This window comes from Echeneis naucrates, chromosome 24, assembly GCF_900963305.1.
Source record: "Echeneis naucrates chromosome 24, fEcheNa1.1, whole genome shotgun sequence".
Classification (NCBI taxonomy): domain Eukaryota; kingdom Metazoa; phylum Chordata; class Actinopteri; order Carangiformes; family Echeneidae; genus Echeneis; species Echeneis naucrates.
In genome coordinates this window covers 5,684,651-5,711,404 of record NC_042534.1, presented here as the reverse complement: position 1 = coordinate 5,711,404, position 26,754 = coordinate 5,684,651, and the positions used below count along the sequence as shown (strand labels likewise).

General features: G+C 41.2%; 1 protein-coding gene across 1 annotated transcript in view; it reads left to right on the top strand.

Annotated features, from left to right (window-relative positions):
• The first annotated feature begins 1,211 nt into the window (after positions 1–1,211).
• The window catches only part of syne1a (spectrin repeat containing, nuclear envelope 1a), a 115,748-nt gene continuing 90,205 nt past the window's right edge, over positions 1,212–26,754 (top strand). Inside the window, exons 1-9 of the mRNA XM_029497094.1 lie at positions 1,212–1,262; positions 14,259–14,320; positions 18,933–19,028; positions 19,662–19,745; positions 21,836–21,928; positions 23,210–23,388; positions 23,541–23,737; positions 24,381–24,559; positions 26,268–26,375. Coding sequence (XP_029352954.1) covers positions 1,247–1,262; positions 14,259–14,320; positions 18,933–19,028; positions 19,662–19,745; positions 21,836–21,928; positions 23,210–23,388; positions 23,541–23,737; positions 24,381–24,559; positions 26,268–26,375 — 1,014 coding nt within the window. The 5' untranslated portion in view covers positions 1,212–1,246. The remainder of the gene's footprint in view (positions 1,263–14,258; positions 14,321–18,932; positions 19,029–19,661; positions 19,746–21,835; positions 21,929–23,209; positions 23,389–23,540; positions 23,738–24,380; positions 24,560–26,267; positions 26,376–26,754) is intronic.

The window sequence follows — 26,754 nt, the reverse complement described above, 5'->3', positions numbered from 1 at the left end:
ATTTCTTCAGGTATTGTGCAGAGCGAAGTTTGTTAACAAGTGCAAATTCCTCTTTAACCTTAGCAGCAGAGATGCACACTAATCCTGGAGCAGCTATGAGCAGTGAACAATGGGGCACCCCCAAGGGCCCACAGAACACCAAGGATGACTACATAGAAAATGTTAACACTTAGTTATCTTTAGTTAGTTCTAATTAATCCAATTATACAAATCAACAGCTTGTCAGTGAGGGCAGATGAGCACAGATCTTTTGATGAGGAATAGTTAGATGTTTTTTTCCCTGAAGACAGAAGATGGAATGAAAATACAATAATCTTGTTATCATTTTTAATGATAATTAACTGATGGGTCAACAAAGATAGCTGTTCAAATACACTAGTGATACAGTGACTTAAAATTGAGAAACAACAAATTGTAATGCTATTAAAAATGGTAGCTCACAAGATGAGTCTACATAGTGACACATCTTGAACATCAGTTCATGTGACTTGCAATGCAAATCCTGCTTTAGGGTGGATTTTTCCTTTTATGTGGCTGAAAGAGGCCTTTTTAAAAATTAACTTCAAGTAAGCATGATGATTTGTTGTTGTCACAGGTTCTGCAGCTAAATCTGTTTTTCCCCTCATTTGATCTCTCTCTCTCTCTCTCTCTCTCTCTCTCTCTCTCTCTCTCTCTCTCTGACTTTCACACAAACACCTTCTCTCGCCTCCTCCACACACATACACACCTCTTACTCTAGCAGGCATGAGAAGATACCTGGCCAACCACTGAACTAAATGTCTCAATGAGATGGAAAAGCTATTGATTTTGATTGGACAGCAGGTGGCAGCGCATGCAGGCAAGGAAGCTGTGAACTGTCCTGGCTGCAGAAGTAAAAGGCTCAGGCAAGGGAGGGGACCTCTGAGATGTTCAATACACACACACACTCACTCTCATAGATATACCCTGTGCACTTACATCATCATCGGAGGAGGAGCTACACTGAGTCTGAGGATTGCAGACTGCTACTGCAACAGGGATGACATGAGAGGAGAAGCAGAGCAACATGGGCATGTTTCACTCCTGATATCCTGCAGTCAGTGTGAAGATACCAGCCTGCTGCAGTCCAATCCTGAGTCCACATCAGTGCATGAGAGCTCTGCCAAGGTGATGCACAGGAGTAGGGACGTGACTTTGGTGACCTCAAGACAACAGCATGGCATCACCGCAGCGATACGGACATTGTACAAGGGATATTACCAATGTGATGCAGAAGCTGCAAGGTAGGTGTAGAATGCTTACTCACTCACTCTGCTCCAGCTTGGTTTGCAGTGTTTTTAGAGGTGACCTGGCCTTTTGCATGACACAGCAAAACAGTGTGAGCTAAGTACGCTCACTGTTACTGTAAAATTCCTCAAGCGCACGTTCTCCTTTCTGTTCATGACCCTGTAAGTGTAATGACTGTAGTGTTGAAGTTCAAGTTTGCGCAGCTTGTGAACGGTATGAGAAGGACAAAACTGAATGGGCTTTGCAATGTCAAGCAGCTCTCAAGTTCACTGGAAATTTTTAGGTTATCAATTATGCTTTGTCTGACATTTAGTTGCTTTCAATGCTTTAGTTTGCTTTACTTTCAGTGGCTTTTTTCCCCCCTTCATAGAGAGCAGATATTGATGTTGCTAGTAGTCCGTGCATAGAATTATGCAGTAGGCAAGTTTGATGCCATTACAACTGAGACACCGAAAGCAAATGAATTTAAGTTAAGCCAGTGTGTGAAAGATTGATTATTGCATGGTTTTCATATTCACATACTGTCTGTGCTAATGTGCGCATATTTGCAGTGTTTGTGTTCACAGGCGTGTATGTGCACACATATGTGAATATGTATGTCTGTATGTATTTTTGTCTGCTGGGAGACAGGGAAGGAGACAAAGCTAAGCAAAGCTAATCCTCAGAGGAGCTGACAGGATGAAGTCTATTCCTCACTCTTAACTCTGCTGTATTGCCGGTCAATCATATTCTCAGCCCACAGCACATATGATTAATGGCTTAAACACTAGGACAAGTTACACAGCTAACTTAAACAGATGCTACACAATGTTTATTCTTTCCTACCTTTGGTACATACAAACAAGCATTTCTGGCTTTCTTATCTTATCTCAGTCCTGCTATAACTTTTCTTTCAATTTCCTATGGTATTTACAGTAGATATCAGCAATTAATCAAAGTTTTCCCTTCCCAGATGTCAAATAATGAAAGTGTTTTGTGTTGGTATTATAACTATTTCACAAAGCCTCACTGTAAAACAGGCCATCTACGTGTCCATACTGACAGGATCAGGTTAATGACACTTGCAAAGTAGCAGGAAAGTCAGGTGACACCAGAACTAAGATCCAATATGGCTGCTCCCTGTTTGGCCTCTGAGGTGGCAGTTCCTGTGAAAGCTGAGAGCAGCATCACCAGCCACGTGGCTCCTCTGCATCAATCTGTGCAGGTGTGGGTGCACACACTGAATCCCGATTGTGGTGTCATTGATCTAATTTTAGAAGCAGCCCCCTAAGCTGTCTCTCCACCGTGAAGACGGGTTGATGCAGATACATATTCAAGGAGAATTAAATCTATTCTATCTTAGGCTGTAGCGTCCTCTGCCATTGTTTTGGGAAGCTGCATAATATTTATGTACACCAGAGAACTTTGGTGTTTATTGATATCTTTGCAAACTAAAAAGCCATGTGAGAGAATATGCCACCACATGTCTGCTGCTTGTAGCTTTATTCACGAGTCATATTTGATGGCCTAAGGCCAAAGAACGAGCTGTATCCCCACAGTTTTGCTCCAAATGTGGCTTTTTCCAAAAATATTCCTGACTGAGCCAGCGGTTGGGGGTGTGTCTGCTGAAACCTTTATCTGTGAACAGTTGCTGTATTGTTGTCTCACGGCATCTCAGACAAAACCTGCCTTGTTGCCATGGTTATCTATACAGATGGATAGGGGATTTGTGGGGACTATGTGGCTTTAGCATAGCCACATGTGGCCCCAACATGGCCACATGGACAGTGTTTATGGAGGCTGAATTTCATGGGGTGGCCTCTGCTTTTAGCCTTGAGTTGCATTATAACGTACGTAAAGTCTGGCATGCTGCTGTGGTGTGAATGGAATCGGTTGGACATTAATTTTATTTAAATTTTTTTTTCAGCCCTCACTCTTTGTGCTGTGTATCTTCTCCTGTGAGTTCATGATCGCATTAGTGTATTGACAAGGAGAGCATGGGAACTAATTTAATGGGACATTTTACTTGATGCCTGATTCCTGGTTGATGTCCATCTCATGGGAGATGAGAGCTGAACCTGTGATGATATCATCAAGACACTTTTGTAAGAATCAAAGAGGAACATTTGTTGTTTTCATTGGTCTGAACATGAAATGGCTCATAGCAGAAGTGTAACGTAACATAACCGTTTCTTTTCTTTGATATCAGCAGTGTTTGTCTAGGAAGACACAAACTTGGTCCCAAACAACAGCTCTAAATTTAACGAATGTTGCATTTGATCAGGGCGACTTCCTCTTCATTTCTGAGGACTGCAATAATCACCCCTCTTCAGTGTGGTAATTGTTCATAAATTGGTGTGTATCTGTTAATGTTCACTTTTTGGGGGGGGGGGATTTGGTTTCAATAAACTTTCTTGCCACTTGTTAGATAAATATATGCAATCTATTACCATTGGTATGTCTTTTAAAGCCTGATTAGATTAACATATTTTCCTACTCCTCACAAGTGAAAACAACTTTCTCAAATTAGCCACGTTCCACAAATCACCAGACAGCATGAAATAAACTTCACTCCCTTCAGGCTCAATTTGGAAGCTGTTAGTAGCTGCTCAATGCAACATCAGAGCAATCAGAAGTTTTGCCCCAGTTTTGGGACTGTGTTTTTGTCCTTTCAACCATCTCTTTTGGTGTACCTCTCTGTCGCAGTGAAAAAAGAGCAATTAGTGACACCATATGGCACAGAACAGCGAGGCCGCTTTGAACACCTCCCAGCCTGAACTCCTCCATATGTTGCGGAATTTGCTTGTTTGTTGTCTCTCATTAATGAGAATATCGATGCACTGTTTTTACTATTTCAGTTTTTCACCTGTTTTCTCCATTGTGGGCGGCAGATGCATGCATTCACCTACACCGAATATTTTAGCATCTGCTGGCTTATCAATTGGAAAAGTGTGCTAAATTTCATTGTGGGAACACCTGCTTGAGTATTATGTGTATAGGCTGGGTATAATCTTTTACTGAAAATATGTTTTTGATCAGATGATGCAGATAGAGATAGCCACACATTGAGTCTCTCAGTTGGTCCAGGCTTTGTTGGGTATGGAGCGCAAAGCAGAGTGACTGCATTTATGGAAATATGCAGTGCAATTTCATTTTATAATCCCCTGATAATGTTATTTTGGTTAAGGAAGATGCTGAGCAGAAAGGAAAGTTGAGAAAGAGAAGCTGTAGGGCAAGGTCAGCATGTCTGGAAGACATGAGTGCTACACTGAGAGCGCTGGTTGGACGAGATAGAGAGGAGAGAAGCAGCAGGAAAAGCAAGAAAATGAGAGTGGGCAACGGGCGGAGAAACAGAGGAAGCCCACACACCAGTTTTTAAGCTCCTGATTGCTAGTGGGACTGGCACAGATCCTCAGGTTGGCACAGGGCCAGGGTGACATCCTGTTGCCAGGGGCGACATTGTGGTTCGGCCGCAGCCAAGGAAGGCCGAAGCAGACGGTCACCTTGAGCCATGCCAGCCTCCTGTTTAGTTCTGACACCACCATTTATCGTCTGCAGCTCTGGATACCCCGGCTTCACACATGCATATGCCCACACTCACACACAGACACGGAAACAAACACTGAGTGTTAAAAATAGCTGTGATGCATCCTTTTTTTTGCCTGCCATCACGCCACTGGGAGTCAGTTTAGCAGAGTGGTTAAAGAGACCCAGAGCAAGTCTTCAAGGCCACCAAGCCATTAACATGAAGTCGGTGTGTCATAGAGATGCAGTGTGAGTTGTTTTTTATTCTGCTGCTTCTTCTCCTTATTTTCCCAGATTGTGATTATAACTCGTTGCCATAGTGGCGGTCGCATGACAGCCAGCACAGGCCTTTTTCACCCTGTGGGTTTATTGGCCATGCCTGGGTCAGCTTCTAACAGAACATCATGTTTGATAAAATAGTGTGTGTGTGTGTTCCGGCACTAATAGATGTGCTCAGTTCAGTCATAGATGTGTTCAGTCCGTGCTACTTTGTCAGTGACAGCTTCTGTTGCAGATCAGATTATAATCTCTCTTCACCTGACATTCAGTGAGGGGTTGAGTGACACATCACAAGATTAGGTCACTGGGGAACCCAACCAAACAATATGGACTGTGGGCAAGGTGTGAGATAATCTGAACCCTCTTTGAAAGATCGCACCTTCATGAAGGTCACAGTATCTAAATACACCTCAGGAAAAGCAAGTATAAGTCACACACAGACACAAGTCTATATTTATGATAAGTACAAAAGAGTTATCCCTCTTTTTTTGACAATTCTGTTGATATAGGTGATCTTCACCAGGAAAATTGCCTGAAATGTTACACAACACAAAAAGCATTTAATGAGACTGGCTGCACAAACAATATTCATAGCTATAATGAAAGGTGTCTTCACAGGATTTTGCAGTGCAAGGTCCCATTGGCCCCGTATGGACCATTACATTCACAAAGGGCACAATTACACCTGATTTCATGACACAGTTCCTTCAGTTTTTCTCCGCTATCTCTGGTGCATTCTGTCAGAATTGGGTATCAGATAGTTTTGATGGATGTATCGAACAATGTCTCCAAAGATAAAAATACAAACACCTGAGCTTTTGACCCCAAGACACATTCAGACTCTGTTTATAATAGTTTGAGTGAGAATGCATTTGCTTATCTTTCGCCCACAGACTCCCCTGTCTGCTTTTTTCACCTGCCACTGTGTGATTGGATGGTGGAAAATTCTGCCTCTGGCAGCTCATTTAGCACTCAAAGGTTAGGTGTAGGTCCTGAATAGAGGTCACGTTGTGATGCCCTAAACTCTGAGAGGTCAGCTGGACAGATAACATAATGATTTCAGCATACCTAAATTAGAAGTGAAATAGGTAATTCCGTTTTTTTGTTTATTTTATTTTTATTTTTTTTATCTGCTCGCAGTGCCAGATGGGCTGGGCCTACCACAGAAGTTGATATTTTCAAATTATCCATCGCTCTAAAAAAAGAACATTAAAAGTACACACAATCTTCCTTGGCTCATTTTTATTATCCTGTTTAGAAAAGCTCAGTCATCTTCTACATATCAATGAAAAAAATCAGGCATTTTTACAGCAGTTTTATGTCATTGTTTATTCTTCCTAGATTCAATTACTGTGTTATGAATATCCCTGAAGGAGGATGGCCATCACCCCTTTTTATTTACCCTCAATAAAAGTCAAAGCAATGGATGTGCCATATCTATGAAATGCTATTTCCTGTTATGTTGTCCCCCATGGTGCTTTCTCACTCTAAGGCTTCCTGCTCCAGGCACAACCTGCCACCTGAAACAGCATAACCCCGTCCTTTAATAATTTAAGAAAGCTCAAAGAAGAAAGCCTGAGCGTTCAGGTGATATTTTTGAAATGTCAAGGAAATTAATAATGCCTTTGCAGAGCGACATTGCTAACTGGACAGGTGGTTGATGAATAAAACAAAAGGTTTTCATCTGCTAGCTGCAAGAGAATTGTTATTATATTCATTTTCAGTAAAACAGAAAATGGTCCCAGCTGGATAAGCATAAATAGACTCAAGTGGTTGTGTGTGACAGGATTTTGTGGATGATTCTGGCTCTGTTCCAGCTCCTGTTTTTATTTCACAGCAAAGATGAGACTTATAACTGAATTTGCTGCTCTGGCCACAGTGATTTATTTAGTGTGCTGACGCCAGTCCTTTCACTTTACTCGTCCCTGTGATGTGTGGTGGGCAACTGAACCTGGATAAGGAGCTTAGACTGTCTGACCCACTCCTGCACTCCCATTATCACGTGGGCACACACACTAAATCATCATACACACACACTCGAGAGAGAGAGAGCAGCAGAGAAAGCTCAAGCAAAAAAAAAAAAATGTTTTCAAAGCCAAATTGAATTTTCTAATTCTTAGTGGAACTGAACACTTGTGTTTTGATATGACCCACCGTCACTCTAGTGGAATCGATGTTTTGTATTAACTGCACATCCATTCTCTGTGTTTGTGGTGTTAAAGTCAGGTTTTACTGGGCTGAATGTTTGTTTTTCCCCATCTGAAATGCAGAACAGTAAAATGTATTTGATTATTTGAGTATTTGAGTTAGTGTTTGAGTTCCTAAGTCCAGTAGCTAAGTCAGAAATTAATAAAATGAGTAAAATTTACAATATTTTTTTATTTTTACTACAAAATCATAAATACCCATGTTTAACCTTTTAAATAATTGGTATTCTCATCTGCCTCATAGCTTAGTGTGTGTGTGTGTGTGTGTGTGTGCGCGCGTGCGCTCACACGTGCATGTGCACATGCGTGTGTGCCAATTCTGCAGGTGCTGAAATTACTGTATCAGTGGCCTGACTCTAATGAACACTGTGATATTTGGACATTTTTGTCAACGACAAAGTACCTTCTGTGCACATCTGCTACTGAAAAGAGAGTGATGGTGCTTGAAAGAGGAAAGAGGCTGTTTTGATAATCACTTTGACTTGTTCCCCCTTCTTACACTCTTTAATATGGTGTCATTATTACTGAAATGTAATTAGCTATGCTAATGGGCTGGCATTTGGACTTCCGTCTCAGCACTTATGTTGAGACTGGTAAAAATGTGGTGTAAATGAAGTGGGATGGCGAATGGAGAGGCTGAATGGCTGTGTGATGGGAGAATGGAGATGCTGAGGGTGTGATAGAGGGTGTTATTGAGTATTACAGCTAAAGCACGCCTGTGGAAGTGCAGAGAAGGGTTTTTTAAATTAGAAATTGTTGGGTTGAAAGAGGATCTCGATTCAGGAAGTGGAAGGAAGCCATTGGGAGGAGAAGAGGGACAAAAAAAGCCACCAAAATCACTTGGTGTGTCAGTGTGTGCGTTGGCTGCATGCTTGTGAAATGTTTTTGTATGTGTGCGTGTGCGTATGGTGCAATTACAGGGTACCTCTGTCGCACACGACAAAGCCATCCATTTAGTGCATGATAGCTTTAACAGGCATGTTCCATTAATGTCCTACTGCTGCAGAAGATGCATTATGGTTGAATAACCTAAAAAAAAAAAACAACACTCCTGTATCCCAACATGATATCAGTGCTGCCTCTTACTCTCCCTTCAGCAGTTCATACCAGCAGGGTACGACACTGTTCTTCGAATTAAGATAGGCACCAGCCTGAATAATGTTGAGATGACATAATTTAATTAATGCATTACTAAATTAATACACAGCAGCAGAGTGTGTAACCTTGTCTGGTTGGTGGGAGAAGTGTCAGCTTCTATCTGGTCAACTATAATCACTGCTGAGTTGTGAAGTCATTAATAAATTAAGGGAGATTGGAGATGGTGAAGTACAGAAGAGGGCCAATTTTCACATTTTTACTGTGCTGACATGTCCTGTCTTGTCTTGGCCAGTCTCTGTACAGTATTTCTGCAGACCAGACATTTAAAAAGTGAATTTGCATACATACTTGAAGTTTCTTATCCACTAGGTGGCATTGTGCCTCCTCACTCTACTCACAAGACTGAACAAGGCGTCTTGGCTGCTCAGAAAGCAAACCCAAATATCCTTAGGGTGAATAAATTATGATATGAGAAGAAGCAGCGTTACTCCACCCTCCAGGAGGCTGTTTGTTTTTCCTTTAATGGCAGAAAACAGGCTGTTCCTCCTCTCCTCACGAAGCCTTGCACCCCGCAGACATACCTGTGTGAGCGTTAGCTGCTGACCCACGTCCAACCTCCACAACCTCAGAAAGGGATCGAGTAGTTTGTGGGGCTGCCAGGAGCTCCATTAGGGATCCAGACCAGCTGAGGTTCAGTCTGTTTTAACCCTCCAACCCCCTCCTTTCTCTCTTGGACAGACTGGAACACTCCTGAAGTCTGCTGCCTAAAGGAGTCTGTTGTTCTGTTCTCACACATAGAGTAAACGTGGAAACAGTTGTCTCCATTCAGCTTATTGTGTTGTGTGTGTGTGTGTGTGTGTGTGTGTGTGTGTGTGTGTGTGTGTGTGAGAGAGTGCATGCATGCACCTGCTTGCCCTCCATTTCTTTCAACTCCCATGGTGAAGCCTAATAAGTCCCTCACCATCTTGTTTTGATTTTGTCCCGGGGTTGTTTTTCTAAATAGTTTAGCTCTCCAGGGAGGTTCAGCCTTTCTCACTGTGTGATGTGCTCCTGCTAAGTTGAAGAACTATTGAAATGTATCCACAAAAATGTTGTTGTTTAATGATCTGGATTTGGATTTCCACCTTTATTATTTATTTATTTATTTTCTATTGCTTCCTTCCTTACAGTATAAATCCATAATCACTGACAAGTTCAGCACCTTAAATATTGTTCACCTTTGACTTGAAGTGTAGCTCTGCTGAAATAATTTACTGGACACATTTTATGTGGCAGAAAGCAGAAAAAAAGTGTCTTCAACAGTCAATAGGGTTTCTTCCATTACTTGCACCATTTACCATTTTCATGTGTGGGCTAAGTTTTTGCTGCACAAACAGCAGTATGCTAAAGAACAATAGATTTTTGTCTGGCTGTAAGAGACCAAACAATTTTGGTGCAATGTGACTGCCTCCCTGGCTTTAGCGTTCATCAGTCATACAAAAATGTTTTTTTTAGTTTAGAGTGCATTCAGTGAAGATTTCATGAATATTAGTTTGAACTCCTCCAGTCTAGTCAGTCTAGCTACAATAACTGCACACATGTACACACACTCACCCACATTCACAGTAACCATGCTGCATATACAGAAATGTAAAACGGATGCTGACAGATGCTAGTTTCAAAGGTGGGTCCAGAAAATGGACTAATGATGGCTCTATAACGGCCAGTTTCAGGGCTGCTAAAGGGAGGAGTGGCAGCAGTGTCATTATCAGCAGACAGATAGCGGATGACAGCTGCCATTGGTTATTGATGACTTTCATAATTAAAATCACTTATGGGGGGGACCCCAAAGAACAAAAGAGAAAATCACACAAATGATGAATGCTCCTTTCATCTTTAAGGCTGATATAAGACCTAACACGCTATTCTGCATGAATATTGCCTACCAGGAAACTCTCTGTATATGGTTTCAAAGAAGAGCCTAGTGCTTTTAATATTGCCAGAGCTTTACTGCCTGGATATTTGTGTGTTTATGTGTGAGTGTTAGAGAAAATGATCGGGAAAAATACGGGAAAATGGACGGACTGAATAAAAGAGAGCATAGCTCAGACGGAAATTCAGATATAATGCAGAAAGGGAAAAGTAGGCTGTGCTGGAACACAAGTATCTTCTGTAATGTTAGCAGCGGAAGGGATTGGGGCAATATTGGCCAAATAATTCAGGTTTGATTCTTAATAACAGCGACTGAGAGTCTATTTAGATTTGAGATGAATAAAAGTTAAATGATTATATGTTGGGGTTTTTTTTTTTTGGGGGGGGGGGGGCTGATTTGACGGTAAAGTTTTATATGCAGTAGCACAGTATCTAAATGAAGATTGGTTAAAAACAACTAACACTGTTGTCTTTCTTCTAGAGTCTTAAAGCCAGCTCTTACTGCAGATACCGTGTATGTCCCATGCTGCATGACATTCAATCCTCAGCTCAGATATAGTTTTCTCCTCCATGTATTCTGTTATACTCAGAGCTCCCACCCCTGGAGAAAGCAAACACACAGATGTAGCTTATGAGACCAGTTGAGATGAAAGAGGAACCTTTTTGAAAAGAATACAGCAGCAGATCAGACAGGATGACTGCCAGAGATAGTCTGCTCCCCTGCAGGCTCTATAGAGTAGAAAGCTTCAAGCCTCAGAACACTGCATGGTTTCTGTGTGGATGAGAGACAGAGGAAGGAGGGGTATTGGACTACCAGGGACACGAAGGGAATTCCTGCATGTCTGTCCTGATGTTGTGGCTGAGCGTGTGTGCATGATGCTGGGAGAGTAGAGCTACCACTTTCCTCCCCTCCTAACCTGCTAAACGGTCCCCTTCAACCCACCCACCAGCACTCACTTCTCTCTCTTCGCATCAGGACAGCGCTGCTGTGACATCATTCATTCCCACGCACTCTGATTGGCTGGCCAGTGGAGGGAAGTGGATTGTTCTCGCAGCCTACAGTGAGAAATTGAGAGAGAAAGAGAGAGAGAACGTGGGAGGGAAAGACAGAGGGAGAGAGTGTGTGAGAGGAAAAGAGAGCAGGAGAAAAGGACGAAGCAAGATTGATGCTGAGGCAAGTCGGCACTGCACTGCTCTCTCTCTCTCTCACTCACACACACACACACACACACACACACACAAGCAGTCTTTGCATCACACTCCCAAGCTGCTTAACAGGCAGGAAAAAACACTGAGTCTGACTGACTCTGCAGCCCGTTACTGCAGGACAGAACAGCGGACAGCAAAACCTAAGAGGCAAGAGGACAACAGGAGGGTAAAACCTTCATCCGTGCTTTGCCCCAGAGCAACAGTTCCACCACTGTCATCTCGGGAGCTCCAGGGGGCGATTTAAAGACAGCTCCCCAAAAGAGGGGAAGAGGCAGCAAGGGCAGGAGCAAGGGCAAGTGTAGCCTCTACTAGGTATTGCCGTGGATGTCCTCTCTACGTCCCCATGAAAACAGGCGGGAATCGAGGCGTAGTCAGGGGTACAAGATGGCACAACGAGGAGGGGGCGAAGCCTCCCCAAAAAGGAACACATCCCTCAACCTGGTAACAGGGTTGTACCACTATCTCCGCGGTAAGTGGCACAGTGCATTTGCATGGCTGTGTGTCCCCTGCTATAATGGGAAAGAGAAAAAGAAGGAAAGTAGACAATGTGTTTGTCATTTTGCATGTGTGGACTGTGATGGTATGTGTGTGTGTGTCAATTAGTCAATTAGCATGGCACTGCAGTATGCACTCTACGTGCCTGTATGTGAGAGTGTGCCTTTTCTGGTGCAATTTCCTTCAAGACTTCCCTGCAAGGAAGATTTTTTTGGACTGTGGGTGTGGTGTGTTGTAAGGGAAACAGTTAAAGGGGGTGTTTCCACCTTGGAACAGTGTGTGTGTGTGTGTCTGTCTGTCTGACTGTATGTATGTTGAGGTCACCGAGCTCTTTGCTCTACGGCAGGTGAAGCTAACATACCAAGCAGAGAAGTAGCAGCTCCCTGCATGCGTCAGCAGGCAGACTGTCAAAATGTTTGATTCCTTATCTCCCTGTCTGACCCCGTGGCAGTGTGCCTGTCTGTATTTTGACACCCTGCTTGCTGCATTCTGGCTACCTGTGTCCCGTGCTGCCTTACTGCAGATGATATTTTTGTGGATTTTTATTGTCAAATCATCTATCATGTTTGAGCAAAGCTGAGAATGGGTTAGAACAATTGCATCGCTGCTTGCTTTTATTAAGTTTGTGCATGTCCTTCCTTTCTTTTCTGCAGTCTTTTCACAATTTGTAAGGGGAAAGAGCCTCTGAGACAACAAACTATATTTGAATGGTATTCCATTAAGGTCATCTTCACTGTGGGAGGGACTTAAATGGGAACTCAGGGGCTATAGATGAAACTAATGATGATGCAGGCCAACACTAGCAGGTAATCAAGTGTGTTAAAATGCTGCTCCAACGCTTGGTTGCTGAGGACATCTGTATCCCTTTGTGATATTGAAAGAATGTGAGGCTTGCATGTGTGCGCCAAAGTGCGACTGTGTGTGCGCTGAGTTCAAAGTCACCTCGTCCCTGAGACTGAGAGGCTGGTGTACCACGTACATGCAGACACTCTGTCACACGCATTCCTGCTGTAGGACACAGGGAGCTAACTCTTTCTCATTCTCATCCAATATTACCACCCATCAATATTTGATTACTTCTGGACCCAATCAAAAGATTAATTCATAGAAGGAAGAAGAGCTCAGTAGCACGTATGACTATGTGTGAATATATCTGCATTATGTATGAATCAATCCCCCACACCCCTCCCCACGCACACCTCTCTGATACACACACACACACACACATCCCTGAGTGTTCATCTGCCCAGAGTACCCAGTGACACACTAACCAACTTGAGTGTAATCAAAGCGTCAGCATATTTCATTAAGGCAGAGGAAAGTACTGTGTTAGACGTCCTCTCTCACTGATAACATGCTTATCTCAAGGATATTGCTCTGTGATGCAGACAGGACAGAAAAAATGTTGTCACATGTGCCAATCACTGTACATGTTAGGCTCCTTAAAGTCCCAGCTAGACTATACATCTGTGTTGTGTATATTATAATGGGATATGTGTGACAGCTGCACATGAATTTGTTAATATGGCTGAAGTCCCAGTTTTTATTGCAGAGGCAACAATGAAATGATCGATTACAGCAGCGATGCATTAGTTGGTCCCAAAAAGCCTGCAGAACATTCACTTGTAATATATCACCATAATATTTGTGTAAGTGTTTACTTGTATAAATGTTTGCATAAGCACATATGAGAAACAGGGCTTGATTTATGGATTCTTTTCATTTAACTTGAGTGGCTTTTTAGGTGAACATTGATGCAATTGATCGTGTGTTTGTTAAATGGGCTTTATTGCTGTCGACATCACAGACAATGTCATTCTCCATATGTAGGTAAATCAGTACACTTAGGCTAAGGGTGGCTTTATGTGGCATGATCATTGCACCGAACAGTATTTTAGCCACAGGTTCATGGCCTGAATGGCAATCAGAAAGGAATAAAAGCCTCTTAGATAGATCACAGAAGGGGTACATGTCGTGGCAGAAAAGATCCACCGCCCTCTTGTCATCTAAAGAGCATTTTTGAGAGCAGGTTTTTCTGTATACACTTGGAGTCCAGCCAGTGAAAATGCCATCTTTAAATGTCAAATACTTTCTCTTACTACATCAGTGTAAGGTGTGAGTACATGTGATTGCACTCAGAAACACCAAAGTTAGATAGTGTCCTCATCCAGCTCTGGAAACCCAATCAGCTCTCAGAACAATAGACAATGGGCAGCTTGTTTTTTTTAATCTGCTCTTCGTTTATTATTGCATGTGTCTGATAGTGATGCTCTGGGCTCTGATTTACAGATGAGCAGGAGGCAGTGCAGAAGAGGACATTCACAAAATGGATCAATTCCCACTTGGCAAAGGTAAGAGAGTCTGGTTGATTCCCACTGCTACTGCCAGCATTGTGTTGTCCCGTTAGACAAACACTGGTGCTGCTGTTTGTGGATTGAAAACTTCCCCATCTCATTGCTTTTCCACTTCAAATCCTTTTACCTTCCTATACTCCATGCACTTGCTGTGATATTTGCTCACACTGCAGAGCTGGTCATGGGACTCGCTGCACCAGCTGACCACACACACGCTCTCATTCTTGCTTGCATGCCTTTCATTTTCCTTCTTATTCAACCCATCTCATATAGCTCGTAGCAGGGATTTTCTCTCACTCTAATTATCACTTTCACATTACAGAATTTGATACGCGGTGAATCTTTTTTTCCTGCAAGCTACTGTCATTTAAGTCATATTAACCTGTAAGCACTGTATCTCAATGTGGGCCCATTTAGATTGGTCAGGATAAGAATTTTTAGTTTAAGACTTGCCTTCAGTTGTTTTACAACAATATATCTACGATTTCAACAAAAAATTTCACTTGATGCAGCCGCGTGTTGTTGAGCCATCATATGCGTGTAATTATTGTATTATACCACATTAGGCTGTCCAATTTAACCCATTACTGCTTGAATAGTGTGTCAAGAATGGGTGGACAAGGCAAATATGACACGGTGCAACACAATTAAATGTTATTTCAATCTGCAACGCTCCTCAAGGTTTCCTATTTGATTAGGACAGCTGTGGAGGCCTTGAACCACAGTGACGTGGAGCAGAAAATTCATTTGAAAAGCACTCTGAAGGGACTAAACCTTGACGTAATATTAGATATCACGTCTCAGGACTGTGCCAGCAGAAAATAACACCCAGCCCAATATTTAAATTCCTTGAATTTTTAATAAGGTCTAAGATAAGCACATAGTTTATTTATCAAGTCATTCTGACACAATAGATTTCTCTTTTCACTATTTTATGGTCATTGTTGTTGGTTTTGGGAAAGAGAATGATGATTCTGATGCATACCAAGGAGAGAGAGCCTCACCATCACAATCCACATTATCAACCATTTGGTGCAGCAAAAACACGAACAGATTTCAAAAGAGCCTCATAAGTTCATTAAAATTCTATTTAGCTAAACAATTTTACTAATCAATACCTTTGTGATACCATTACAGTTTGACTGGAAAATATAACCAAGTTTGTTCCCCCATGTGTCTACCCCTACCTAGAGGATCAAACTGCTTACCCTTTCACCTGATGCCTGACGTTGCCATAGTGACACTGATTGGACAAAATTCATCCTCAAAAATGTCTGAGTTGTCATGGTGGAGATCTTTGTGATGAAAAAATGGCAAAAGTCAATTGTAATGAGGAGGCACATTTTTTGGAAGCTCCATACAGATTTTAAAAAATGCATCTTGGGGGGCCATTTTCACACTTTTACTCACTACAAAAAAACATTTAAAAGACACACAAGGAAAAAACACTATGTGAGTGAAGCAGACAGAGAGAGGGAATAAGCTTTTAACAGTTGGTTGGCTCTCACAGGGATGGATCATGCCCTTGGCTATGCAAATGATTAGGCCACTCCAGTTATCATAGGTCCTTAATACAGTGCCTAAAGGTATGTGATTAATCGTTAGGTGAGTTGAGACACGGCAAAAGGTTTCCTTTCACTGTTAATACCCACCCCCTTACTTTTCTACTCCACAGGTATAACAAAAGAAGTCTTATGAGCTCTGAAAAAGACTGTCTATGAGAGAGAATGAATTGGAGCTGGTAATTTATACAGAAGATTAATGGCTCTCATTACATGGAGAGGTTCACCAGATTAAGTCACCAGTTAGAAACCAAGCATATACACTGTAAGAGAGCAGAAAGGCAATGCTTTTTGCAGGTTGTTTCTTTCATTTTAAGAGGGCAACTTTAAATTTTCAATTAGTCATATTTATTTCACTATTACTTGCCTCTGTCATTTCCTTAGAAATGCACAGTTATGTCTTCAAGTACACATCAGGCTTTCAAGTTGCACCCAGCAGTGGTGTGACAAGTCGGGTGAGCGGACCCCAAGTTTCCATTTTGACAAATCCTTTCTGAGAAGGTTAAAGATTAATTACAAAGTGGATGGTGTGAGCAGCAGAGGCCCCATCGTCTCTCAGGCGCTTTCCAGGCAAACAGCTTTAGTACAGTAATCAGTGAACCAAGTGTTCTTAGAGATTACAGCAGCAGTAAAGTGAAGATTCCTCTTTTCGTGTTTATTTCCCTGCTCCCTCCTCCTTCCTCTCTATCTTTGTGGTGGGGAAGAGGTGTATTCAGTAGATGATCTGCTCCAGCAAACGCTAAATTAATACCCAGCATTTAATTGGCCATGTTCTTTGCCTGTTAGGATGTTTTTCAGATTTTTTAAGATTTATGTTTAACATTATACCTGCTAAACATGATACCATTATCATTTTCTTTTTAACGCTAGATATATTCGACATATAGTCCATATATAGCAATATTTACATACCTTTTACGTTGTAGTTTCAATATAAAGGCATATTTCACCACTATTTGTGTCAATGACAGTTGCAGCTCATTTATCTTTTGTTGTCTTTCTTTCACACATCCTTTAAAGGTATTTTAAAGACATACTCATCCTGTGCCATAAGTTTCTGTCATCAAAAGTTAAAGTAACATGAATTGTTGATTTGATGCTGAAATAATTAAGAATAACTTCAATGTCAAAATATTTGGACAATAAGCATCTTGAATCTGTTGTCTTTCAAACTGGATGTAATGTATATCAAAATGAAACCACTTATTCTGTTTGTTCTGCTGTTGATCCTTTGGAATCCTCTGAGTCAAGTGTACCAAGAGAATAAAATGAGAGAACAGACAGACGGACATCCCAAAACTCCTTTGCTCACAATCAATTATGGTCCAGACACTCATAAGTAATTAGCTCATTAAGCCCTTGATTTATTTATTTATTTTTTTCAGCTCATATGACTGAACAGAGGAAATGGATATTAGTTTCTTATTTTGTAATTAGTAAAAAAATTCCTCATTAGCTTTGAGATTATAATGAACAAATTGCAAAATTTAACTTCAATTAACTTGGGGTATAATTTATCCCTTTGATGGCGTCTTTGTAAGTGTTTTTATTGTCATTTCATGAGTACAAGTGCTGTCTGAATCTTCGAATATTCAAAGCAATGAAATGGCATTAGAAGAGGAATTAGTGAGAAGAGCTACTATATTCACTAATTAATTTTGAAAGACGTGAGGTTAGTGTCCCTTCTTTCTCTGCCTTCTATCATTTTTCTTGCTGCCACTCAACTGTAGCCCTCTCTCACATCCACGTTGTTGGGGGTTGTTCATTTTTCACTCTCACCAGACACACACACACACACACACACACAAATAGTGCACTTTCACATACTAAGACAGAGCAACGCATGCACACATCATAGTTTGCGCCTTTCCTCTCTTCTTGCTTTCTCCCTCTCCCCACTTTCTGCTAATCTCCCTGTGAAAGGCTCGCTCGTCTGAATGCCCCCCCCTCTAAACCTCTTCTTAGCCCCAGCATGTGACTGTACTTTAAGAGAAATCCTTGATGTGGCGTCGTCGCGAAACAGATATGTGGATTTCCTGAGTCTGGAAGTCTGTGTCAGGTCATGGATGAAGTCAGTGAGAAGGATACAGTTTGAAATCATCAGCATATTTTAGGATTTGAGGACCCCATTCAGAGCCTGCTGAGTCTCTGCTTATGGCTGGCTCTAGCTGTCAGCAATACACGATACCGCCAAACTCTTTTGGGACCTCGAGTACATTTTTATGAGGATTTCCTTTATCCATGTTTCACAAGTTTAAATTAATGTCTTATGGTGTAACATATTTATTGTATTCGGGTTTATTTAGTCAATGGGCCTACTTAGAACAGGGTAATGTGTGGGGAAAAAATGTTATTCCGTCACAGTTTCATGTACATTGCAAGAGCAATTAAGATTTAAATCCTAGAGCTTTGCATTCCCGGAAAATTGAGAAAGCTTTGTCTGAGTAAATGGCATGCAATATTTATGTAAATATATGAATTTACAGGGCAAAATGGCGGCATAGTGGTTAGTGTTATTGTCTCATAACAAGAAGGTTGCAGGTTCAGTTCCTGGGCCTGGGGCATATATGCGCGGAGTTTGCATGATCTCCCTGTGCAGATTTCCTCTGGGTACTCCGATTTCCTCCCACCGTCCAGAGACGATATGTTTGGGTTAATCTGTGACTCTGAATCGTCCGTAGTGTGAGTGTGAGTGGTTGTTGGTCTCTGTCTGTGTGTGTGCTGGCCCTGTGATGCACTGGTGACCTGTCCAGGGTGTACCCCGCCCTTGCCCAGTGTGAACTGGGACTGGCTCCAGCACACCTGATGACCCAGAAGCAGATAAGCAGTAGAAAATGAATGAATAGATGTACAAATTTACATAACTGCTCTTGCTAAAGCAAACCGCTAGGTTCATTTGTAGGAATGTCTCTCTCCAAATTTTTTTATCAAAACCGAATGAATTTGTAAATGTACCTGCTGTAGACATCTTTTATATTGAGCTTTATTTACATCTTAAAATGAAATGAAAAATAAGTCCTTATTTGTCTGTTTGTTTTCCCACTTAGCGTGTCCCCCCTCTGGTGGTAACAGACCTGTTTGAGGACATTAAGGATGGTGTGATGCTGCTGGCTCTGCTGGAAGTCCTCTCTGGACAGAAACTGGTGAGTCGTCTCTACAACATGGGAGCTGGCTGCACACTTCAAACATGTCATATCCTCTGATTTTGTTGGATTAAATGTTTACTTTCCCACATTGACTTGATTTAACAAAGTGTACCATGTGCTTTTTTTGATTGTTTCAATAATGCCACTATCAGAATTTTCAGAATTTTTTTTTTTTAATAGCTGCAGACCAAATACAGGGCCTTTGAAATAAGCCTTAATTAACATGGAAATGCTTGCTTGCCGATCGAATTGTATTAGGATGTTTGAATTGAATAGGAAAGCCCAGATTAACACAGACAGATGAGAGTTTGCAAACACACACAACACAGACAAAGACACACACAGCTTCAGGATTTTACTCGGCCAATATTGCCTAAGGTCTTAGTTGCCTATGTCCTATTGATCTAGCTCTTTGCAGTCTAACATGTCTCACATGATTGGACCTTTGTCTTTCTCATTACTCATATGGTTATTTTTTTAGTGTCTTCACTATAGTTTGAATTAGCTATATTTAATGCTTGCAAGTAATCTAAGATACTACTATCCGCAGAGCACTTTAATTTTATCCACACTATCTGTTTCTCCCTCGTCCCGTCTCTCCATCTCCCTTGTTCTCTTTTTACCTTCCAGCCGTGTGAGCAGAGCAAGAAGCTAAAGAGGATCCACTGGGTCGCCAACATCGGTACAGCTCTCCACTTCCTTGAGGGTAGAAAGGTAAGAGTTCAGCCCCTTCTTTTCATGTTTTTTTCCCCTCTGTGTCTTGCCCCTCTGGAGCTCTCTCTGCTCAGCTGCTGCCTTGTGGGCACAAACATTGAGTTCTGACCTTGTGTGACCTGTTTCTCCTTCCTCCTTGCTTGCGCTCTCCCCACTTTTCTATATCACACTATTCCCCTGATACCAGTGCACTCAGTCTTGAAAGATTTTGAGTAAATAATTTTTTTTTATGATTTTTACACACACACAAAATGTATGTTACACACAAACCACCGTTTAAATCATAATTTCATTTTATCTCCTCTCTCAACCTTGAGAAATACGGCCAAACTTCATAGCTCAGTGGGATTTTGGAAATAATCATTTAACTACATCTACTGCCCCACTGTGATGAGTAAAACATACTTAAAGCTTCACCCATCACGTGGATATACATAAATAAAATCATAAGTATGAGCTTGTCTGCAGGGACATTGATTTCCTTTCCTCGGGTGTGACAGGGTTAAAACTGTAAATCCTACACCAGTAATCTGCAGTCTGGAGATGAGATGCCATTGGGCACCCTGTAGCATATGTCTGCATGTATGTGATGGTGTAAAACACTGTCTGGAAAATGAAATGTAAATATTCTGTGTCATGTAAGTCAAAGTCATATTTACATTTCGCTTTGGAGGCATGATTTTTTTCGTCTCTGGTGTATATTTCTCTCTTTAGTCTGTTTCATAGAAAAGGTTAAGTCTGTGGTGGTATAATGATGTTTACCATTGAATGAATCATATTTGTAAAGAGTTGTACCATTGAATGTGCATAACTGAGTGTTTCAAATCCTCTGCTGTAATGCCATGACGGGGGGCAACAAACACTTATTTCACTATCATGTAAATCCTTTTATTTTTTTCTCAAGGCTAAGATAAGAGAGAAGATAAAGTGAATCATCATAATTTCTCACAGCCGAAGGTGATCTCTTCAGATTGTTTGCTCTACAGCCCGAATCCTAAAGATATTAATGTGACACTGAAACAAAGACACACAATAAATCCTTGCATACACGAAACTGAGAGCAGAAAATGTTCAGCATTTTTCCTTGCTAAGGCATTTAAACCACTGGCAAATCAGAATTGTTTCAGTTTTAAGTAAGTTGACTGATATGTATTAATGCCCATTGAACAGATTGTCTGTACCAACACAATCTCCACACTACAGTTAGCTGTGTTCATTTTCCATATGTGTATGCACACATTTGTGTGGTCAAAACACAAAACACATTTTTTTAGCTCTTCCTACCTCACATCAATGTGTTCAGTTGTCATTAAAACATACTGTGTTTTCTAATATGACACCATATATTCTTATCAGTCTCTATTCCACATTCCCTGTGCTGCCCTCACCTGCCCCCAATCTCTTCTGCCATGCTTTTTCACCTATACAAAGTGCCATGTATTACCATATGATGACCTGTTGTGCTCAGTAATATAACCCTCTGTGTGATAATGTAGAATACTCCATCATATCACAAGATACAGCCCTCTGCCTCTCCCTCTTCTGGCTCCTCTCTCCCTTTTGGTATCAAGTTCTCTGTCCGTCTATCTCTGTTGGATATAATCCCCGTTGCCTGTGTAGTGGCGATAGATCTCTCCACTCAGCCAACCACTCAAGTTATCTCACCTTAGAGATGCTACACTATCTGCCATCTCACAGTCAATGAGGCATACCCCTTCAATCAAATGCATCAGCAGTACTTATAAACTCTCTTTTTCTCTCCACTCCTCCTTCTCACTTTCTTCGCTTTTTCGTGCCTTCCAGTCTGCCTACAGAGGATCTCCGGTCAGTATTCATAGTTTTTCTCCAGGACATAGTATAGATAAAGTCAGGATTATCTGCATGAGGATTATGTCCATACTGTGTATTGTTCATTTTGTGCAAACATATGTACGAGCCCGAATAACCAGATTGAGGGAAATTGTGTGTTCTTAATCCATATGTATGAGATTACAGTGAAGCATAAGCGGATAACCTAGGAGTGACTGCAATCTGGAATGACTTGGTACAGTTATTTAAATATTAAAAAATTGGATGTTGTGTTTTAACAGATCAAACTAGTCAACATCAACTCCACAGATATCGTTGATGGACGACCATCGATTGTACTGGGTTTGGTGTGGACAATTATACTGTATTTTCAGGTAACACTGTCTCCAGATAATCTACATCAGGACCATGAGATAGTTTAACAAATGCCATGTACATAATATAGTATGTTTTAAAAAAATGTGGGCTGTAACAGTAAACAAACTGGTGATTACTGATTGTAGGGAAAATACATTTAAAAGTCCTGTACTGGACATAAAAAAATCTTGATCTATTTTTCTAGATTGCAAAAAAAGCTAAGACATATTATCTAAAATGTGTTTTGAGACAAAATGAAATCAATCTTACAAGCATTCACGCTGCAAATGAGCAGTCGCTACCTCAGGCATTCATGGATCAACAAGAGTTTCATCACGTTACGACATTTTCCAAGCAGTACATGTGCGCCTGCTATTTCAGCAAACATAAGGATATTAAATAAAGGAAATGTACAACTCTGCAAAGTAGACGTATTCACTTCCTGACATATTGATGTATTTAACTTCACGTTGATGTTTATGGATTTTCTGAGTTGTGAGCAGCCGCGGTTTGCTGGCAGTCCAGAGAAGAAACTGAGAGGTTGATTATGGCTGCAGACACATAAATCTTCAACAACTGCCCAGCTGGCTGGGCTGAAATCTAATAATACATTTTGCGACTGTTGTCCCAAGAGATGCACATATTTTGATTATTTCTCCACACTTGGCTGATATTATGGAGGCATGGTGATGATTAATATTTAATTGTTTGTCAGTTGAATTTCAATGCTAAATTATCAAAGATACAGAAGAATGCAATGTTTCTTGCTGCTTATAAGCGCACAACAATCAAATAAAAGATATATAATGTAAATACACTAACTCAAAAATGACCACAGTAGATTTAGTTGCCAAGTCCTCATCAATAGTTGGCAGTTGAAGCTGGTGAAAATCTTGTTTTTCGCTGAACCTTCAGCACGCTACAATGATGTAGGTTTGTCCTCCACCATGGACTACTGCACTGTGACTCCACTGTTACAGTGCAACAGATTGAAAGTTTCAATCAGATGGGCCACAGAAACACAGTTATTCATCAGACCCTTGTGGAGCTGTTCACTGCTGCATGACCTTAGTGACTAAACAAGTAATACACGTAATACACGCTGTGTGGACAAAGCAGATTTGAAGCACTTTCTTTGTTTTTTGGCACATCAAATAAAATGCAAGCATTAGAAAAAAAATAAATAAAATTTAAAGCACCTTGCTCTCCTTATTCAGCATCCTGTTATTGTTAGCAGCGTTGTGTTGTGAATTTGGGGGTAAATAAGTTACTGTTGACTGGACTTCTGTTCCCTGCAGATTGAGGAGTTAACTAGTAGCCTACCAGCACTTCAGGGCATTTCCAGCAGCACCTCCTCACTGGACAGTTCTACCAGCAGCACTGAGACCACCAGCCCACCTGTCAAAAGGAAACCCCCCCCACCTCAAGGTGGAGCCAGAAAGGCATTACTGAGATGGATTCAGCAGACGGCCACCAAGTATGTGGCACACCTTTGCCATCAAGTGTCTAAGCAAAAACAAAATGCGCTGTTTTTTATTGTATCACCAGCAGCAGTGTGTGATGGGAAAGCTCCTGGATCGTAGGTAACTTTTTGTCTGCTCTGACTTTTTGATCATCTCTCTTTTCTAGACGAATAGGGCTTGAGGTGAAGGACTTCGGCCCCAGTTGGCGCACAGGTTTAGCATTCTTTGCAGTCATCCATTCCCTCCGGCCCAATCTAGTTGACATGGAACGTGTTTGGAGAAGGCCCAACCGTGAAAATCTACAGGAAGCCTTTTTACTGGCTGAGACTGAGTTGGGTATTCCACAGCTTCTTGACCCAGAAGGTAAACAAAATTTCCTAGAGATCTCTTCATCACGTTGATGGAAACTGCATTGAAGGTCTTAGATCAGATATCAACCAACCACATAGCTCAAACTAATTTCACAATCCCTTGCAGTTGTTTTACTTTTTTTTTTTTCTTATTTAAGCTCACAAAGTGACTTTTGTGTTCCACACTAAAATAATGTGAAATAACTTGACTCTACACATACATTAAATAGAAAGCAAATTGACCTTTTCTGTTCCTCGAATAATGGGAGATAACTGAGCCCACATGCTACTTAACTCAGTAGCTACTATCACGGCTGCCTATCACAGCATCAGATGTGCACTTCAGTGTGGCTACTAAACACCATCTGTGCCCCTTCATGCCTGCCCTTCAGAATGAACTCTGACAAATCAATCTTGACATCGGTGTAATTAAGGTCCATTTAGGCTGGGTGATTCAGCATGGAACATTCAAACGGAACTTAGCTGCACATCTGAAATGCTGGAGGTTATTTTCATTTGAGGTGCCAGTTCTCTGTTCCTCAATAGATGTTGGTCAGTAATTATCTTGTTAGGTCCCTTATTTTTTGTTACTCCTCGAGAGGAACTGTTGACTTAGACTAGACCCATTATGTTCATTTTATTCCTTTCCTCCTCAGATGTCGATGTTGACAAACCAGATGAGAAATCCATTATGACGTACGTAGCCCAGTTTCTGAAGCATCATCCTGACCGAAAGCCGTGTGACTCAGACGGACAGACAGAAGAAGAGGTAACCAGCTGTCAGATATTTCTGAGTCTGAGCCATTCATTGTCTTTTCTCTTTCTCTTTCATTTCGTACATATAGAAAGTATTTTGTCTCTGCATAGTTAGTGTTGATGTGATGTGTGAATAGCCAGGTGTTAAATATTGTTTGTTGATTGTTTCAACCTATTTAAATGCAAGATGTGGAGGCGACCTTCATCCTCCAACATAGTAAAAGTCAGAGCAATTACATGGAAGCAAATTTCCTGAATTGAAGCTTCGCTTAATGTTTTCTGAAGTCGTAGCTTCCACCTTCTGTCACTCAAAGCGGGTTAAAACAAACGTGTCATGTGACAGCGGTTTGGCAATGTGTTGCTTGTTTTATGTCTTTTCTTTTTGCACATCTCTCTTTTGGTATGTCTCCTTGTCTTTCTCTTTCTGGTGTTTTTGTGTCGTGACTACTTTCCTGTGGTTGTTTTGCTGGCCTCTGTCCAACAGCGTGGCCTTGCTCCTCGTGATATAGAGGAAATGTTAGAGGTAGGTTATATAGTAACTTAACATCCCAGGGGGCAGGTTTTCCATCATTTTCCGCAACTCAATGCAATTAGGAATCCATGCACATTCATGGTTTCCATATAAATTTGATTATTGCTTATTTTTGAGGCTCTTCAAATTGAATTACAGTATGGCTCTCTACTGTACACTGTATGGCTGAGATTAAACAATGTTTTTTCATGTCAATATAGAGCCTATATGTTAATACCGGCTCTTTATCTTACCTGATGTGATATTGCTGCTGCAGGCTTCCTGAGCCGTGATAACAAAAGGAAGTCCAGTATAATAAGATGTGATATTACCATTTATTAACCATACCACCCAGTGCTATGGCTCCTGGTTCCATTAGCATGACAATGAAAGCCTCTGGCATTGCCACTGTGCATTGATACAGCGTATTTGATGGAAAGCTTGTGAATTGAGGTTGCCTGTTTTTAAGGTTAACAGGGTCAGTAGCTGTGGTTTGCTGTAAAGCTATACTAACCAGTTGCTGTGTTTTGTTGTTCTAAAGTGCTGATTAGGCTTTTTGTGGTTGTTGTGTTCTGCAGCTGCTTTGTTCTTTGTTGACAGTTCTTATTAATGCGCTAATGTATGTCGTAAATGTCCTACTGAAAGCATATTAATTGGACAACTTCACATATAAAAAAAAAAGAAAAAAAAATTGTTTGACTTGATCCAATAAACTACAACTGAAGCATTAAATATATATACATTTATTTGCAAAATAGGTGACTGCAATATGCCAAGACAATAATCCTTTCAAATGAACTTTTCTTTCGGGCTGTCAGAGAGAATAAAGTTTACGTTTCCTGGACATACTGAGCAGTGCTGAAACTGAATCTACAACACAAGCTTTTGAGTGGCATGGTATTATCGTCATGGTTACTTAAAATCCAATGAATGTTAGTAGGGGGTCTTACACACTGGCCTGTTTAAGTTTAGTGTTTTTGGCAGCCGTGGGTTTTTGACATTTTGTCTTGCTGGGAGACACAAGGGATTAGGGAAATACATGTTTAACAGTAGATGCTCTGGCCCGTCTTTCACCTCTTTTCTCTCTCCATCCTTTCATCAATCCCTCAAACATATCTCTGGTTAATGTTGCTCGCCATCTTCTCCCCACCTCCCCCCCTTTCTCCCATATGACCCCGTTGCATTGGATTTATTTTCTATTTCTTCTTTGCAATTCAATGTCCATCTTCACATGCTTCCTTCACCCCATCACCCCTCCTCTGTCCCCACCTCCTAGAGAGAGCAGCGAAAGAGCCTGAGGGAGCTCAAAATGTGGCTGGACCAGCTGGAGAGAGATGCATTACAGGCTCAGGAGACGAAGGGCAATCTCGCACAACAGTACCAGGTCAGTGTCTGTGTGTCTGGGTGTGTGTTCAGTTTAAACTGGGCACATGGGCACAGACGCTCTTATTATTATCTTCATCAGTGCCCGTACGCTGTGGGGATCAGACAGCAGCCATCATATTTTCAGTCAATCTGGCTTATTTTACCTAGCCTCAGGATATATTCTATATTCCACAGCATGTGGGAAATTCTAATTTTCTTTGCACATTATTCAGAAGAAGCTAGAAGGAGAGACAACATTCAGAGGCAATTAGCCACAAATTTTCATGAGCGTCTGACTAGATACCAGTGGGCAGAATATGTGACCCCTGAGTGAGCACTTGCTATACTGTAACTTGAATATTTTGCATATATTTCACAAGAGATTGAGGTCTGTCGAT